We start from the raw sequence: 18,795 nt of genomic DNA, 5'->3' as shown, positions 1-18,795 counted from the left end.
GGGAGTCGGCTTGAAGGTTCTCTCTCACTCTGCCCCTCCCCCCTCAAATAAATCTTTATATGTATATTTTATATATATCATATATATGATATATATATGATATGTATATTTTATATATATCATATATATGATATATATATGATATATATATATATATGAATGGATCTATGCTGTATGTAAAAAGTAAAAACAGGCGTAAATACAGGTATGGTCCTATTTTATTATAACCAGTCAGAAGGCCTTGGCTGACCTTATTCTTCCCTCCTTAGTGGGTGAATTTCAGTGACGTAAATAATACCTCAGCAAAGCTGAGGCTTTAAAAGAAGGCTCTGCAGGCCACCCATCATCAAGCTACAGGACAATCATTATGTCCCTGGTGTGACTGAACTCATCAAGTTCATCTGCCCAACACACAGCAAAGCCAATCACAGGAACACCGAGTGTGCGGCAAGAAAAGGGTTTATTCGAGAGGCAGCCCAACGGGAGACAGGAGGCAAGGCTCAAATCCGCCTCCCTGGAGCGGAAGCGTGAGGGGTATTTAAGGCCGGCAGAAAAGGCCGGGTAAAAAGTTGCAGCCGCACTTCTTAGTCCTACTGGTCACCGGTTTCGATCCCCACCACCTTCTGTTCATTCCTCACTCACAAGGGAATTGGGACAACGGCCACTCTAGTTCCTTCCTGCTGAAATGGGGTTAGATCGGGGTTAGATGAATGGAAACTTTATGTATTGGGAAGTATTCTTTGATTTCTTGGGACCAGCTCTCCAAAATAGTAATTTCAGGTCCTTCAGCGGCTCGCTAGTCCGAGCAGGGTTCCTTCTGATGTTCTCCTTGACGTGGTGCTGGGAACCTGAGGGTTCTTGGGGAACCAGCTCAATGTGGTGCTGAATCCACAGCTTAATTCTCTTCCGTCTCACCAGAGAATGGCTGGTCAACAGCACCTCGGAAGAAGTCCTGACCTGTGAGGTCGGAGTGGTCCACCAGGTGCCTGCTCTTCTGGGTCTTCGGGACACCACGTCTCCAGTGTTCAGGCAGGGGTAAGGGCACATCGGTGGCGTTCATCGACCTGCCAGAGCAAACTTCGAGTATTTCCCAAAGACTGAATGTACCTGATGGCATCCAATTCCCTAACGTGAGCCCCATCGGGAATGCCTAAGTCATGAAAAGAGCATGGAAGGCGTCTTCCATATACTGGTTCAGAGGGGCTGAAACCATGCCTGCTCCTAGAGGCCACTCGCCCAAAGCAGGGCAACCAGCAAGGCTTTTTTCCAAGTTGGTTTCACGGCAAATTTTTTGCCAGAGTTATTTTAAGTAGATGGTTCCCTTTTCCAAGAAGCATGTCATTTCCCATGAATGCCCAAGACACTGGACACTTAGTGTGACTTTCAGCACAAACGCCACTCCCTTGTCACTCTGAATTGCTAGCAGCAATCCAAATGTAGGAATTATTTTAAAGTGTTTTGGGACGCCTGGGTGGCTCAGTTGTTAAGCGTCTGCCTTCGGCTCAGGGCGTGATCCCGGCGTTATGGGATCGAGCCCCACATCAGGCTCCTCCGCTGGGAGCCTGCTTCTTCCTCCCCAACTCTCCCTGCTTGTGTTCCCTCTCTCGCTGGCTGTCTCTGTCTCTGTCAAATAAATAAATAAAATCTTAAAAAAAAAAAAACACTAAAAAAAAATGAAGTGTTCTGACAACTTCTGAGGCCTTCTCAGAATGCATGGAAAAGCTGCAATCCAAGGCATACAGGAATCTACAGGAACTAGCAAATATCAAAAATGACCGGTTGGTTTTGGCACCGCGGTAAACTCTACCTGCCAGGCTTCTCCAGGTCCGGTGCCTCCAAGTTGTTCTAGAGCTCTGGCTTGGAGCCCCTTCAGGTGGAGTTGGGGGCAGGCAGCAGCAACTGGGTACACGTCCCCAGTCTGCAACTTGAAGGTCTCCGGTGATCTTTCACCGGACCGGAGTGGCCCACAGAGCGACGGGCTTGTAAACTCCTCTCTTCTCAAGGTCCCAAAAATATCCTGAGGTTCCTGCAGCTGCCAGGAAATGACCTTCCCTACTCACCTGATGAGGCTGCTGGGAACTACGCAAGCTACCAGGCCAGCTTCCCAGGGGCCACTGGTCCCATAGTCAACCTTAGTTCCCAAAAGCCGTCTGGTCGTGTCTGAGTCAGTACTTGTCTCTCTCAAATATGACAGACATTCCAGTCGAAGGCTTGTCCCATGATGTTTCCAATTGTGTCACTGTTATTGTTATTATTATTATTATATTATTATAGTTCTGCTTTACTACAGTAAGATTTGAAAACACACAAGATATCCAGGGAGAAAAGCAAAGCAGTAGGAAGTACTGAGAGCACAACTGTGCTTTAACTTGGGTCTTCGGTTTCTAATTGTTTCTAATCAGACTTCCCAACAGCATCCGCCAGCGCTACCAACACGTCGGATGCTAACGTTAGAGCGATACACTTCACACTGGGCTCGTCAAATACCCACTCCATGAATTCACCCTGGGTTTCATCTGGGTTTTTCATAAGGAAAGAGGCATATCTGTGATTCACAATCAGAGTCAGTTCTGAAGACTTAGATACGAAATATTGCCTGTCAATTTTTAAACTGAATTAAAAAAAAAACAGTATAGGGGCGCCTGGGTGGTTCAGTTGGTTAAGCCTCTGCCTTCGGCTCAGGTCATGACCCTGGGGTGCTGGATGAGCCCCACATCGGGCCCCCTGCTCAACAGGGAGCCTGCTTCTCCCTCACTCTCTGCCTGCTTCTTGTCCTGCTTGTGCTTTATTTCTCTGTCAAATAAATAAATAAAATCCTTTTTAAAAAAAAACCAGTATAATTTCTTCTTTAAAGCAATTTTATAGACATGGGCAGTCTAGTCAATTTCATAGTGATGTTGGTTGAATGTGATACAAAGGAAATACAGGTCTTTTCCAGGACGATAGGGTAGATAAAGGAAGCTTTAAGAATTCATGAGAGGGAAAAAAGGTGATAAAAACTAGACTTCTTTTTCAGATGTCTTAAAATTTCTTTTTTAAAGATTTTATTTATTTATTTGAGAGAGAGAGAGAGACAGAGATAGCAAGAAGACAGCATGAGCAGGGAGGAGAGGGAGATGCAGACTCCCCACTGAGCAGGGAGCCCGATGTGGGGCTCGATCCCAGGACCCTGAGATCATGACCTGAGCCAAAGGCAGATGCTTAACCAACTGAGCCACCCAGGTGTCCCACAGATGTTTTAAAATTTCTATAAAACTTATTGTTCTAAAATTAATCATTTAACTGCAGTACATAAAATACACAGAATGCATTGCCTGACATCAAGATGGGAAACCGTCTCTTTTATATAATAAAATCCTCTTCTGGTCCATCTTGACCCAAGTCCCGGGTGTCCGATGGCCGATTTCTCTTGAGAGGCCTAAAGTTGTAATAAAAAGCATTGTTTTCATTGACTGCTTGGTATTCCCGTTCAATTTCAGTGAAGAAGCCACTTCTAGATCCTGATCCAGAGCCAGAGCGGGATCCAAAATAGCTCTCAGAAAGAGGGAAGACACCATTCAAGTTCTGGGACCTTGTCACTGAGGCAGGGTCGGTCCTTGGAGGAAGGATTCTGTTGGATTCACCGGGAAGTAGGCTGAATGTCAGTCCCTTCTCCTCAATGAAGTTTGCAGAATTACCGTCAGGACTGCAGCCTAGCCACTGGTACCCAGCTCTCCGCACAGGACAACCTTGAACTGAAGAATCCAAACCCAGGAGGAGGGCAAGAGCCAGGAGCAGCTGCATGCTGACCAGCTCGCTTCGGTGCCGCTGCCTGCACACCGGCCTCGCAGTTAGGAAATGCCGCAGCGTGCACTCTGTCCCTTGTAGAAAAAGTTCCAAAACCTCAGACCCTGCCCACAACACATGTCACAGTTTCCTCTCTCCTCTCCTGTCCCTGGCTGTGTCCTGGCCCAAGCTGCACGGCCTCCAACTGGGTCTTGTCACAGGGAGAATAGATCCTTTCTGAACTTACGGAAATCCATAGGCTGCCAAAAGAATATGAGAATACTCGCTGAGAGTTTCTGAATCTTTCAGGGATGGAGTAGGGACAAAAGATAAATGTTTTATATGTGTTTACATAGGAATGTTTTACCAAACTTCTAAAAGTCCAAGATAGCTTAAGAGAGAAAATGTTCTTAAATCTGGAAGAGCAGACATCAGGGAACCAGCAACGTTTCAAACAAGAATCATTAAAATATATATAAAATCAACACCTTTCCTATTACTACTTTTGGGATATCGTCTTCCAGAAGTTTGGGCATTGTTTTTTCCATATTCTTTAATAATCCCAGGAGGTCCCAGGTAGTCGTTCAGCATAGTTTACTAGTTTGAAAGTGGTAAACCTCTGGGCCTTTTTGCAAGAGGTAACCTTGGTCATTTAGTGATCCAACAAAATTTTCAAAATCAGCATCCTGAAATGTTTACGGCTTTTCGGCGATCTGCGGACGGTGATGAAATTGACATCCTCAGCATCTCTGTTGGCTGCTTCCTCCCTCCACTCCAACCTTGTCTGGGCCTCTGTTAGACAAACGAGAGATCCCAGTAGTGACTGGTGGGCCATCTCACCACTGGCTCTGTTTCCAGAGCTCAGGGTAAAAATCTTGAGGAATGTGAGCACTTCCGTGGGTAGCCATGGACGGACGTACTGCCAAGCATCACCAGCGTACTTTCTCAGTCACTGCTGGGGGTCAGATCTCGGGTTTCTCCAGGAACCGCCTTTACTCTTTCTCCTAATGTTTCATCAGAAACCACTTACAGTACAGAAGTATTTGAATCTTGACAATTCGTATGAGCTGCCACGGTTCTCCGCATTCCAGCTCTTCATGAAATCCCACGTACAGACGATAAGTGGTCATGCTTCACCTTGGGAGTGCCCCAGGCTAGAGACCAAGTCAACCCTGGACAGCAAGGCGCTCCCCCTTTTTCAATTCTCAGAAGCCGTTTGTCTTTACAGTCGTGCCCCCCAATTGGACTTGGAGCAGCAAGCCTGGACGTTCCCGCAGGAAGGCGCAGAACCACGCCAGCCTCAACGCTTCGCTGCTGCGTTACTTCTAACAAGACGTCGCGTGGATTATCCATCTTCTCGGTTTCGTCTAGTCCACACCTACTGGGATCACCAAGCAGTAGGGCACCAGCTTCCAAAGCGAAATCTCCGGAAGAACTAGCTTCCGAACGAGTGACCGTCAAGCCAGAGGTGTGGTCTCACCACAAACACACGCCCCATGGAGCAACGTGCTCGCTGCTGTAGGCTCAGACTCGTTCCCGAGCCTGCAGCTCCGACTGCAAAGACACGGGGTCTCCTCAAATCGGAATTCTGTTCTTGACACCTGCCTGTTTTTGGCTTCCCCCAAAGAGTGCTACTGCCGAACCTGCTTTAACCAGTTCATGAGCAGGGGCCCTGGCTGGCTCCGTCAGAAGAGGATGCGACTCTCGATCCTGGGTGGTGAGTTCGAGCCCACGCTGGGTGTAGAGATTATTTAAAAGACTAAAACTTGAAAAAAAAAGTTCATAAGCAAAAATGACAAGGCAAAGCAGGCTGACAATGAGTTTAAACAGGGTTTCAGGGGTGTCTGGGTGGCTCAGTCGTTAAGCGTCTGCCTTCGGCTCAGGGCGTGATCCTGGCGTTATGGGATTGAGCCCCACATCAGGCTTCTCCACTAGGAGCCTGCTTCTTCCTCTCACACTCCCCCTGCTTGTGTTCCCTCTCTCGCTGGCTGTCTCTCTCTGTCAAATAAATAAATAAAATATTTTTTAAAAAATAAACAGGGTTTCAGCCTCAATCTCTCAGAGGGCATCAAGGTCTTTAAGTCAGAACCCCATCAACGCTCCACACTTACACCCATCCTCGGAAGCCTTTGTTTTCTGTCTTTTGCTCTTGCTAACAAAATCTCCTCCAGGGTACAAAAGGAACTGCCTTTGTCATTATTCCGAGAACCTTCTTTGGCATTTGAGACTTTGACAGCTCAACTTCCTCAATTCATCCAGTCCCGTGTTATCAAATCTTACTCTGTTTGAATGCAGTCTTCCCATTAGTTCCAGAAATTATCAGAACCCCGTATTTGTCCAAGTCTTCTCCATGAATCTTCTTAAAACTGAGACACATTTGCAAGAGTGTCAGAGTAAAGCACCAACAGCAAATGACGAAAAAACTCAAAACCAGCTGTTGTTGAAGATCTGGTTAGAGTTCGTTACAATGCAATCAACAAGGAAATTGGTTATTTTGTGACACATAACACTTTCATAATTAGAATTATAAGTGGTGACATTATACCAGGACATATCAACTCCTGAAGAATTCTGGAACACTGACATCTACTCTCCAATGCTTCCCATGTAGCTGGACACAGCAAATAAACCCAATTAGAAACAAAACAAAACACTCCATTTACAAGTTGAATTTTGGGAAGTTTGTCAGAAATCCCAGAACATTTTAAAGCACATGACTAAAAAGGATCACAAGTCATTACAAAACTGAATACTTAATGATCCATCCCACTGAAGTGACAATAAGAGATTCTAAAGGCAAATACAGAGGGTTATATAGTTGTTAGCAAAACTTAGCTCTTTTAATAGCGAGAAGATTCAATTTTAAGTAATCAAAGACCTAACAAGGACAAAACATGGAAACTTTGTTTTTCTAGGAAGATTACATGAAAGATAAAGAAAAACCTTTGTTCACAATTTCTTACTAAGACCAATAACTAAGAAAACCAACCTTTTTTTTTTAAGATTTTATTTTTAAGTAATCTCTACACCCAATGTGGGGCTCGAACTCACAACCCCAAAATCAAGAGTCTCATGCTCCACCAACGGAGCCAGCCAGGTGTCCCCGAATATCATTTTAACAGAGAGAAAAACCAAATTCCAGTCTTATACTGGTTTACTTCTGATACCAAACTCACTCATTCCAAAGAGATGAATTTTTGTTTATTTGGGTTTTGGGAGAAGGCGAGAGAGAATCCCAAGCAGGCTCCATGCCCAGTGTGGAGCCCAGCATGCGGCTCGATGTCATAACCCTGAGATCATGACCTGAGCCAAAATTAAGGTCAGACACTCAAGTAACTGAGCCATCCAAGCATCCCAGTTTGTTTTTTTCAAGATTCTATTTATTTATATGAGAGAGAGAGAGAGCACAAGCAGGGAGGAAGGGCAGAGGGAGAGGAAGAAGCAGACTCCCCACTGAGCAGGGGGCCCCAAGCAGGACTCCATCCCAGGACCCTGGGATCATGACCTGAGATGAAGGCAGGCACTTAACCGACAGCCATTTTAAAGTAAGCTTTAAGTAAAAGTGGGGTTTGAACTCATAACCCCGAGATCAAGAGTTACATGTTACACCAACTGAACCAGCCAGGTGCCCCAATAATAAGATGAATTTTTTCTTGGGGCGCCTGGGTGGCACAGCGGTTAAGCGTCTGCCTTCGGCTCAGGGCGTGATCCCGGCATTATGGGATCGAGCCCCACATCAGGCTCCTCCGCTATGAGCCTGCTTCTTCCTCTCCCACTCCCCCTGCTTGTGTTTCCCTCCCTTGCTGGCTATCTCTGTCTCTGTCAAATAAATAAATAAAATCTTTAAAAAAAAAAAAAAGATGAATTTTTTCTTTAATTATGCAGTCCCTTCTTTTTCCTTCCCTGTCATCTCCCACGTCGATACGTACTTTTTTTTTAAAGATCTGTTTATTTTTAAGATTTATTTATTTATTTGCCAGAGAGAGAGAAAGAGTGCACAAGCAGGGGGAGGGCAGACAGGAGAAGCAGACTCCCTGCTGAGCAAAGAACCCAACATAGGAATCAATCCCAGGACCCTGGGATCCTGACCTGAGCTGAAGGCAGACGCTTAACTGACTGAGCCACCCAGGTGTCCCTTGTTCATCAATTTTAGAGAGAGAGCGTGCACAGTGGGAAGGGGCAGAGGGAGAGAGAATCTGAAGCAGACTCTGCACTGAGCACGAAGTCCCACGCGGGGCTCAGTCCCACGACCCCCGAGATCGTGACCTGAAACAACACCAAGAGTCGGGCACTGTATCAAGGTGCCACCCAGGCGCCCCGATACACACTTGGGATAAGAACACGCAGGGCGTTGCGTGGATCTGAGTCCGTGTGGGTGCTGGGAGGCGTCGACCAGAATCCCCACCAGGAATGAAGGGCTCTCAGCTGTGGGGAAGCCGCCAGCAATCCTCCCCGCTCGGAGGCCATCGGGCACGGCCCTGACTGAAGACAGCGGCCTTGTCAAGGTCACGCCCTCTTCCCAGGTGCTCACATCCAATGACTATCCATTAGGAGGGTATGAAAGTCCAGCCCGTCGCCCCAGTTTCCGATGGTTCTGAAGGGTACTCTAACTTTCGGAACCCCAGAGAATCAGCTAAGGCTTCTGTGGGTCCACGTCTGCCGGGTCCGGCTCCTCCCCACCTTTCCCTTCCCGGCGCTGATCCCTCCTTAACAAGCTTGTACTAATCTCCGTCATCTTCCTCCGTCCCGACCACAACAAATTCCCTCCCAAAGATGCCGTCTCCCAAACCGACAGCTCTGCTTTTCTCAGATTTCGTCCTACACTCTCCCTCTTTAAATAACCGGTCTCACTTTCTTTGCATCGAGCTGTTTCTTTTATTAGTTCTAGTAGCCGTGATTACATTTATTCTTAGCTCCTAAAAACCTTCGTTCGTACTGAGAAGTAGTCATTGTGAGCCGTTTGTTGCGCTGGTGTTTCCGTAGCAGGAGCCTATGCTCGGTCATCAGTTACATCTGTTTATTCTCCACAAGGATGTGTAGTTTGCCCGTAAAACTATGAGACATTAGACAAAGTTGTAAGGTTTTCTCCCGTCCTAGCGAATGTTGCAGGAGAGGCGGCCCGACTGCAGCAAACACAGCGAACAGAAGTTCCCCATCTACGGCTGACAACTCTACACACAATGCTCATTCCCATTCAAGCAACGCCCTTAAATTAGCTTCAGTGTCAAAGCTTCTCCCAGATGATGGGCACCTGAGTTTCAGAATGCCCAATCCTTACAAGTACTTGCCTTTAAAGCAACTAAACGGGGCTCGTTCACAAATCAACTTTAGCAACACCCTCCAGAGGCAGAGAAGACAGCTCACCGTCACAACGTGCTCGGACACACAAACACGCCACCAAGATGCAAACACGATCCTAAAGCCCCCATTTCCAAATACATTACCATCTATGGATCCATTCATTGGTCATTTTTCTCCAGAGTCTAATGAACATTGTGGCCAAGCTTGGCGGCAAAAAGAGGTTGCCCGATTTTGGAGAACACGGCCCAAAGGGCTGCATTCCGGAATCAAACTGTCATTTCCCCACTTCCAGTTAGAACACGGCCAGTTTTATCCAAAGATCCCAAAAGTTGCAGCAGCAGACAGACCAGCCGAAGCCCCGAGCCCCCGGGGCCGCCCCCGCTGAACCAAACGGCTCCCTAGGCTGCGTGGTCTTCAGCAAGAAACGGAGGTGAAGAGGACCCAAACCCCCTCATTACAGGCCACCAAAGGGGAGGCGGCCATCTAGGAGAGCTGGACCAAATGAGAGGCAGGAAAAGATGAGGGGCCGTCCCCCAAGACGTGCTCACCGAGGCAGGTCTGTCCCAACCGGCGCCCCAAACCGCGCGTCCTTGCCGCAGGCGTGGAGTTCGGAGCTGAAAGCGGGGGACCCCCGCCGGGGTGGGGCCCTGGGGACGGTCCCCACAACAGAGGCGAGGCGGCCCGGCTGGCCCCCAGCGGCCTCCCTGGAGGAGCGGCAGCGGCGTCTGCGGGCAGGGGGGAAGGTCATGCGCGCAAAGCTGCGGCGGCGCCGCTGAGCCCCCGGGGCCTCTGCTTCCCGGGCTCGGCGGCGCGCGGGGGAAGCAGGGGGGCCTGCCGGCCCACGAGCAAGAACCCAAGCGACCGGGGAGGGCCGGGCCTAGATCCCGCAGCCCCAGCGCAGGGGGGCGGCGCCGCCTCCCCCCAGACGCCACCTGGTCTGTCCCGTCTTGAGGAGGATTTAAAGAGAACCAGATACGGACCGGTAGCTTCAGCAAGTTGCAAGAGAGCTTCACTGTCAACGCTGGCGTCCAAAGAAACTTAAGTCGATCCAAGCTCGGTCCAGGACCACAGAGAGAAACCAGGCGAGGCAACAGGCCCGGGTGTGGCACAGAAGGTTCCGGGCGCCCCGAGGCTGCTCCCCGGTGGTGCACCGGCCAGAAGCGTGCGGGCCGCGCGGGGCGCCAGGCGACGCCGACAAGAGGGCCCTTCGCGGCTGTCTTTGTAACAGCCCCAAACTAGAAGTGCCCCCAAAGTCGGCCCCACGGTGACGTGGAGAAGCCGGGGCACGTCTCTGGCACCGAGGACCCCGCAGGTGGGGCGGGCAGATCACCGCGAGCGAGGCAACAGGGAGACCGCACAGACAAGACAGCCCGACACATGTGAGCACAAACTTTAATTCCACATATACAAGCTTTTCAAACAGGCCACACTAAACCGTAGCTGCTTGAAAAATCTACATTATGCTATTAGAGGTTGTGTGTGCTTTCGGCCTAAGGGAAGGGGGCCCGGGCGCCTCTGGGCGCGCTGGCCCTGGTCTGCTTCTTGACCGGTGGCCAGGACAGGGGACGAGGCCTCCTGCAAGTTGACTGAGCCAACAGTCAGGTGTCACGGCTTTCCCGGAGGTGTATTATACTTCCGGTGCAAGAGTCTCACCGCTAGGCAAGTGGGGATTTAATCCGATCCTATCAGAAGCCAAATCTCTTTCTTCCTGAGATGGAATACTTATCCTCGAGTCCCACTTTCCAGGAACGCAGGGTGTTTCTTAGAGAGTCTCTTCAAAACCTCCGGGACGTTCCTACAGAAATGCAAATTAGAACCCCCATAACCTTGTGTGTTACACCCGGCCTTCAATAGGGAACCTGCGGCCAGAAAGCTCCAGAAGGGAGAGGGAAGTCTGGGGGCTGCAGGGCTTGGACTCCCGACTGCTGTCCTCCTGAGGGGACAACACAAAGGAACGAGCTCCAAGCACAAAGGTGTTTACCCGGTCGGTCGGCAGTGTTTAGAACAGGACGCACAGCGACAGCTGCCCTCGCCCACAGGAGACCCACTTGAGCCAGCCTCCGAAGTCCGCTGGGGTCGCTCTGCAGTCCCCTCCCCTGTTCTGGAATTTATTTCCATGAGAAGTCTTACAAAGGCTTGCATATTAAATATCATTTACTGATTCACCTTCATTGGGAAGACTCGAATTAATGGAAAAGAAAAATTCATGACCACACACATCAGTAACTACGACGTGGTGTTATTTCTGTCCTTCAGCTGCCTTTAAGTCGACTGTAGATTCTTGCAATGATCCTTCAGGCCTCCGAATGTTTTCTCTCCAGCATCTCTTGGCAAGAGATTTGAGGAGCCTCCGGCAGCATCCCCAGCGGTTCTTCCAAGCCAGAAATCTGTGCTGGACCCGACAGCGCGCCTGGTGCCTGGCAGCTCCCGCAGGGCCACCTCGGCTTAGTGACTGGGGGCGCTAGGGTCCCTGTGAAGAAACTGCCAGGACCTGCGACCGTCCGAGGACGTTTTCTCCTTGTCTTTTGGGCTACTCCTTCTTACTGGAATATCTCTTTGTACCGGAATAAGACATGAGGTTCCTGCAAAATGTCAGTAGGAGGCCAAGTGACTGAGCAAATACTGACCCAGCACCGACTGCACACCTGGCCCCTCGGAGGGGGCTTATACCTGTCAAGTTACCCGGCCTCACCACACCCTCGTGAGGGCAGCGCACTGTCCCAATCTTAGAGGAGGCCGTGGGAGATTCTAGGCAGGATAGGACCCTTTCTACCTTCTTGCTGTGTGACCTTGGACAAGTTACTTAATCCTGGGTCGTGGGTTCCCATCTGTAAAATAAGGACAGTAATTCATATCCCTATCTCCCAATTCCGTGGGGAGGCTCAGGAGTCGGAGACCTGGCCTGGAGCCCTGCCACAGGGAGGGAGGCACCTGCTGGGGCCCACTGCGGCCAGGCCACCTGGGGTCCCTAGCATGAGCTGATGCGGATGCCACGGAGTCTGGCTGCTCCCTGGGCCTCTGGTCCCCTTAGCGGTGGTGAGATAGGTCATCGCAAACATCCCAGGATTGTGGCCTGTCTGATAAAAAAGCGAACTTCTACAGGCCTGGGCTGGATGCCCAAGCTAGGGGCTGGGCTAGGCGAGTTTGGTGGGTGGGGAGGGCACCGCAGAGCCCCGAGGCAGGAAATTCAGGGCCAGAGTCTGGATTTAGATCAAGCAGTCCCGGGGCCCAGCCCAGTTCTGTCACTTACCATTTTGGGTTTCTGTGTCTGAGTTTCCTGTGCTGCGGATACGGGAGGCCTTGTTCCAGCAGCGCCTCGAAGAGGCTCCCACGCGGGGTAAATCTGACTCCACCCTCCACCCCCCCTACCCCTCACCGGGTTTCGTCCGGTTCGGCTCCGCCACAGAGTTTTGTGTCCTCCCTCCCCACGCCGAGTCCTTTCTGTCGGAGGCCCGTGACCTAGGATGAGGCCCCGGGGAGCACACGTGCGCTCTCAGGATCTCCGGGTGGGGTCCGGGCCCCGCTTCTCCGTTGCAAACGCGGCGGCACTCGGCACCGGGACGCGAGGCGCGCGGGGCGGGGGTGCGCGGGGGCTGCGCGGGGGCTGCGCGGGGGCTGCGCGGGCGCAGGTGCAGGGCCTCGCCGCCAGGTGGCGCCGATGCTGGCCTCGGCCGGGCCCCGCCTGCCTGCGGCGTCCAGGCTTCCGCGAGGGCCCCCCACCGGCGCCCCCCGCTCCACCGCGGTGTCTAGGGCTTACTCCCGCCGCCCCCCGCCCTAGGTCTGGCTACCAAGCCCTGGAACCGTAGTCCTGTCTCACCGAGATGGGGAAAAGCGAATCGGGGCGACCTGACACATGATTGAGCTGTGTGACCTTGGGGCATGTCACACACCCTCCGCGGGCCTTCTTACTTTGACTTTACAAAGTACTTTATTCAAGATCCGGACCCCGTGATATCAACAGAACTGGGACTGGCCCAGGGTGGCAGTATCGGGGTGGGAGAAACGACCAAATGGTCTGAGAGCCTGAGCGTTGCTCTCTGCGGGGCCGGCTGAAGGACAGGTAGAGGGACGGCGCTCCCAGGGGGCCCCGGCTGCTCTTGGCACAAAGGGCGGAAGACGGCTGGCCCGCATGCTGCCAACTCTGGAGCTCCCTTGCCCCCACGGACCTGCCCTGGAGGATTCTCACCTTGAACCCCAGGCTCCAGAGGGCCAGCCTCTGCTCCCCCACTGCCTCATCAGCAGTGTGATCTGTCATCAAACGGAGGAGCCACATCCCCGTGGTACCCAGCATGCACTTCTAGGTGTCTCCCAATATCCATTTCCCAGCGTCCCTTGGGGCTGGGTGTGGCCCCCGACCTTGTTCTGACCAATGGGAAGGGAGCATTCTGGACGTGTGCGTCGGCGGCTGTGCCTTTGCAAAGAGCCAGGAGCACAGTCCCGTTTCCCAGCCCCATTCTCCCTGGCTGGTCCCCAGACTCAGGGAGGGGGACTAGCGAGCATCTTCAACCTCAAAGACGAGGTGGGTGCCACACCTGGGGAATGGCAGAGCCACAAGATGGAAGGAGCCTGGGTCCTTCACGTGGGGCGGGGCGGGGGGCTCCCTGTTGACTCTAGACCACTCGTGCTCCAGCTAGAAAGTAAAGGAGAAATTTTCTATCTTGCTTCAAGTCACTTGAAGTTCTTCAGTTCTCTGCTAACATCAGCCAGGTCCATCGTTCTGTCACTGAGCTGAACAGTCATTCCGGTAGCTCCTATCGAGCAGGGCCTTCCTCCATGCCAGCCGTGTTGGTGGCTGTCCCGGGCTGTCTACACGGCATGACACACCGCGCCAAACTCAATGGCTCACCCCAAACACAGATTCCTTGTCAGTGTTACGTGTCACCACTGCGGGCTGGCTGCCGCCCTGCTGCGTCCCAGGCACATTTCTCTGCACTCCGGTGCTGTTTTCCTACTTTACAGGAAACATGGGGACATAATTCTCTCCGCTGAGGTTTTTCTTATCCCGCGCTTCCTGCTGTGAGCGCTTCCAGACAAAAGGGGGAAGCAGATCTCCACAGGTAAACCTGGGCTTCAGTCTCTTGCTGGACACATGTGTCGTGGCTGAGGCTATGGGGGGCAGGCATGTGCCCCAGTCACATTCCTGGCCCCCAGCCCTCCTCTAAGCTTCTGGTAGATCACCCAACTCCCAAGGTCCTATCCCCACACTCCCCAAGGCTGGCAGTCACTTGTAGGGACCTGTCACCCTCTCCCAGGCATCTGAGAGAATCTACACTTCCTGCCCCTTCCCCTTTGGACCGCCTGAGAGTGGCTTCTCCCTCGAGCTCCCTGATCCCAGCTGAGCCAATCAGAATGTTCAAGAAATTGAAAAAGAACACAGAGATGAAGCAAAACATCGGAGCTAAGCTAAGAGCAGTATCGGTAACAGTGACGGCAAAGGCAGCCGGGGTTTATTTATCATGCACAGGCCCGGGAGTGCTTGGCAAGCACGGAAGCCTGGCAACCCCGTGACACAGGCCACTGGCCTGCAGTCAGATGAAGACACGGAGGCTCAGAGGCCAGGTGACCGTCCTGAAGTTACTTGGGCATGCGTCTCCTTTGGAATTAACCCCTTGAACCGGGCATTCAGTCCTCTCCTGCCTCATCTCCTGCCATCCCCACTGCCCTTCCTCCACACGACTCCTTAATTCTCTCCCTGTGCCCCTCCGGGTCACTGCCCGCTGGGCAACGTCTGCCCGACATTCTTTCCAAGCCTCACCCAAATGGCCCCTCTTCTGGGAAGCATCACTGTCCCTCCTCCGTGGTGCCCTGGGCCCCCAACCCATGGCACAGCCTGGAGATCACATGTGGCGCCCCCTCTTCCATGCAGATCAGCTTCGCTAGGGTAGGAGCAGCCTCAGGGGGGCACCCCGGAATCTGTGCTGGGCCCTCTCATGTGCTACCCCCACTTCATGTTCCCAACGCTTCTGGGAGCAGGGGGCCTCCAGCACCCCTCCGTTCTACAGAGCATGAAAAGGAGTGCTCGGGAAGACAGAGCGATCTTCCCCGGGTCACACAGCCCGTAAGGGGCCAGGCCACAGGTCAAGCCTGAATCACCGACTCCTAAGTCTGCGCTCTTCTCAAAATCACTTCCTTCCTTCCTGCCCCAGGGCCCCAGAGGATGGGGCAAAGCGAGAGAGAGGGGGAAGGGTCAGGGTGGGAGGGGGCCAGAGCAGCTGGCTTCAGGGAAGGAACCAGAGGACCTGGGAGGCAGTGGCCAGCTGCTTCACGCTGCTCTGCAGGGGGCAGGCCTCCCCAGGGCCACACCTGCTCCCAGGTGGGCCTGGGGCTCCGTGTCCCCACCTTCTCTCCACGCTCTCAGAGAAATATTACAGGTGCCATGTTCACAGTTTGTCAAGTCCTTCCTCAGGCACATTAGATCAGGCTACTCCCCTGCTTTAAAACCTCCCATGGCTCCCAGTGCCAGAGGGCTGAGCCCTATATCCAGAGCCTGGTGTTCGAGGAGCTCTGCAGTCAGGCCCTGAGCCCTTCATCCCATTCCCTGCTCCCTCTCCAGCACCTGACCCCCACCCCCGCCTCCAGGCTGTCCTCCTGCTGTTCCTGCTCCCTGGAATAACCTCCCGGGGCTGCAGCCTGGGTAACTCTTCTGACCCTGAGACCCAGGAGGAAGGCCCCCTCATCCCTGAAGTCCTCCCTGCTGCCTGCCCCTGACATGGAGTCGGCTGTTGCTTCCTCAACTTTTGGTGGATGGTCTATTCACCTCACCGCCTGAGGTATCAGGATGAGGCCCTGGGGCTGGCTCCTCGCTGGTCCCCAGAAGAGGGGGCTGAAGAGATACAATCACTGGCCTCACATTCACATTTCATGGGAGAGGAAACTGATCAGAGGCCAGAAAAGCTCCAGGGCTGCCGTGTTTCCTGTGACGTTCCCTCCTCCTGATAGGCCTTTGCACGCCTTGCTACCATTCGCCACTGTTCTGCAGAGGGGGAAACAGAGACACAGGGGTGAACTGACTTGGCCACGGTCACAGGGCTCGTGGGACGTAGTGTAGCGTTGCCTGGGTGACAAGGGGTGATCGTGTCACCTCCCTCTCAGGGTTGTCTTGCACACTTAAGAAGGTAACAGGTATGAAGGGACTGGTAGCCAGGGGGAGCTTGACAAGATGGTGCCGTCCTACTGTCATCCCTCCCCGAGGGACTCAGGCAGGAGGTTGGCTTTGCCCTGTCCCCCAGGAGGGTCTCATCTCCTTGGCCTTCCCAGTGTTACCCAGGCTCTGCTCCTTCTCTTTTCTGGGCTTGGGAGAGCAATGGAGAGGGGGAGCTCATTCTTCCCAAGAGCTTTGCCAGTGGCACAGAGACACCAGGGAAGAAGCCCATTGCCCAACTCAGAGCTTCCATGGGTGGGGTGATGGACTTGGGGTTCCCATCCCAGCAACCCCTGAAGCCTGAGCCCGGGGTGCGAACCTTTCACTGCGGAGCCTGAAGCACCGCTCTGCCATTCACTGGCTGGGTCACCCAGGTCCCGTCACTGTGCCTCTCTGGGCATTGATTTCTGCCCCTATAAAATGAGGCATTGGGACTGGGACTCTCGAGTCCACTTGCCAATTGTTTCTTATTGAATCGGCCCATCCGTTCTTCCTGGGAAGGACCCATTCCAGAGGCAGGAGCGCCAAGGGACTCTGGCGATGTGCCTGAGGTCACCCAGTGAATAAGCAGTAGAATCAAAACCGGGTCTCAGAGCCGTGCTCTCTCCCCTGCACCGGCTCTGGGCTTCTCAGCTGAGGCTGTGGTCCGGCTGGACTGGAGCCACGGGGCGTTCAGCTGTGTGCTCTAAGTGCTTCCGGGGCGGCCAGAGACAAGGATGGCTTTAGAAACCCCTGGGACTGAGGCAGGAAATCCGGGGCAGCCCCGACCCAGCCAGCAGGGCTGCTCCGGAACTGGAGAGAGGAAGGAGTTCCCAGGCCCTGCTCCGCTGTGGCCCCAGGTGGGGCCGTGACATGCGGGGGATGACAGCTGCTCCCTCCCCAGCGTGGCTTTTGGAGAGGACATGGAGCCTCAAGTTGGCAGGGACCTCAGGGTCCCTGTGTCTGGTTCGCTGCCTTCCTGGAGAAGCCTGGGGGAGAAATGTCGACCACCTTGACCCCAGAGGACACCTCGTCCAGGCCCCTCCTGGTGCAGAAGTTAAGGAGTCCCGGTCACACAGAGACAGATCCAGGAGGGAACTGATGTCCCAATATTAAGGCCCCTGGCTTCCCACACACCTGCGCGTCCATAGGGCCAAACCAAGCAGGCCGCATGGAGCTCCCTCTGTGGAGGGGGAGACACCCACCAGCCTGGCTGTGTGTCTGCCCCCAGATCTCGGCCTCTCTGAGCCACTTGCCTCCTCTGTAAACTGGGCCTGTCCCTGGCCTCTCAGAGCTCTCGAGAGAATCAAGTGGGGTTATATTGAGGAAAAGAGACCCCTTTTCTCACCACCACCCCAAATGACCCCAGGGGAGGTTTCTGTAACTCCCAAATACTGTCTTCTGTGCCCCAAACCCCAGGGTCAGAGGAGGGACTGGCTGTCCTGTGGGCAGTCGCTTGCGCCAGATACTCAACATCTGTGTTCTTACTCAAGCTTCGAAATGACACTGGGAGGTAAGTATTCTTACCCCCTTTTTGTGCAGAAGGGGAAACTGAGTCCTTTCCTGCTGTCTGGGCTGGAGTCCCAGGGGTGCAGATTAGGAGAGACCCCCAGACACAGGCCATTGGAGGGCCAGGGCTCAGGGAGGGGCAGGACAGACCAGTCCTCCCCTCAGAGCTCAACACCGGGGGACACAGGACCCAGGCTCGAATCCCAAACACCGATCTCAGTTCTGTGAGCAGTGCCCCTAAGGAGAGGCTCAGGGGAGGGTGTATAATGGAAGGGTCGGTGAGGGGCGAGGTGGGCCAGCCCTGGGGGCCCACAGAAGGCGCAGAGAAGGTCTGAAGGACGGGAAGGAACCGAGGGGATGATCGGGAGTGGGAGTTCCTGGCAGGAGTCAAGGCAGGGGCCAAGCCCCAAGGCCAGAGCACAGATATGGGGATGGGAACAAGTTCAGCTACCAGGGAGGGAGGAAGGTGAGGGGGCAGGAGCCAGTCTGTGCAGATGAGAAAGGATTTTAAACTCCATTCGGACAACACTGGGGAGCCACTGAGGGTTTTAAGCAGAGTGATTGGTTTAGATCCACGGTAGAAAGATGGTTGGCGCCCCTGTGCAGAACAGTGGCCCTGGGGCAGGCGGAAGGCAGCTGATTGGGGATCCAAAGAGGAGGGTCCACAGCACTTGAAGGATTGGGGAGGATGGGGAAGAGGAGGGAGCCTAAGGTGACCACTGGGCCTCTAGTGGGCAGTGGGGCCCTTTACAGAGTGGGGAACAGGAGGAGTAGGAATGGGCCATGATCACTGGGAGCAGGGAAACTTCTGGGGAGGTGTCTGGTTGCTGAAAGTGAGGCTGGGCGTGTGGGCCCAGCCCAGTGGAGCCCCAACATCAGGGGAGGGCAGAGGAGGCCCAAAGGAAGAAAAGTCGGGAGGGGCAGACAGGAAGAACACATGGTAAATGCCAGGGCAGGTGGAGTCGCAAGGACAAGGACTGGAGACTGAGAGTTGGTGTCCCCAGGAAAAGCAGCCATGGAGGGACAGGGCCGCAGATGATGTTGGACGGGGCGTCGAGTGAGCGGCAGGTGGCACTGCTGGAGGGCCGGGTGGGCGGCGT

The 18,795-nt window shown here is 53.4% G+C and overlaps 1 protein-coding gene, 1 long non-coding RNA gene and 1 pseudogene across 2 annotated transcripts; all 3 read right to left on the bottom strand.

Annotated features, from left to right (window-relative positions):
* Positions 1 to 3,342: 3,342 nt before the first annotated feature.
* LOC103666473 (serglycin-like) lies at positions 3,343 to 3,806 on the bottom strand. Its single transcript, XM_040619143.1, has one exon. The coding sequence runs from the start codon at positions 3,781 to 3,783 to the stop codon at positions 3,343 to 3,345; it is 441 nt and encodes a 146-aa protein (XP_040475077.1). The 5' UTR covers positions 3,784 to 3,806.
* Positions 3,807 to 4,417: 611 nt separating this feature from the next.
* On the bottom strand, positions 4,418 to 9,814 carry LOC121099806 (annotated as a pseudogene).
* A 630-nt stretch (positions 9,815 to 10,444) lies between these two features.
* LOC103666471 lies at positions 10,445 to 12,619 on the bottom strand. Its single transcript, XR_569512.2, has 2 exons — positions 12,317 to 12,619; positions 10,445 to 11,648 (listed from the first exon to the last, which is right to left on the bottom strand). It is a non-coding gene; the product is annotated as an uncharacterized LOC103666471 (long non-coding RNA).
* Positions 12,620 to 18,795: the final 6,176 nt, after the last annotated feature.

The sequence above is a fragment of the Ursus maritimus genome, unplaced genomic scaffold, assembly GCF_017311325.1.
Source record: "Ursus maritimus isolate PB19 unplaced genomic scaffold, ASM1731132v1 scaffold_32, whole genome shotgun sequence".
In the NCBI taxonomy this organism is placed as follows: domain Eukaryota; kingdom Metazoa; phylum Chordata; class Mammalia; order Carnivora; family Ursidae; genus Ursus; species Ursus maritimus.
Note: the sequence above shows the minus strand (reverse complement) of the source record. Positions and strands in the feature narration are given on the sequence as shown.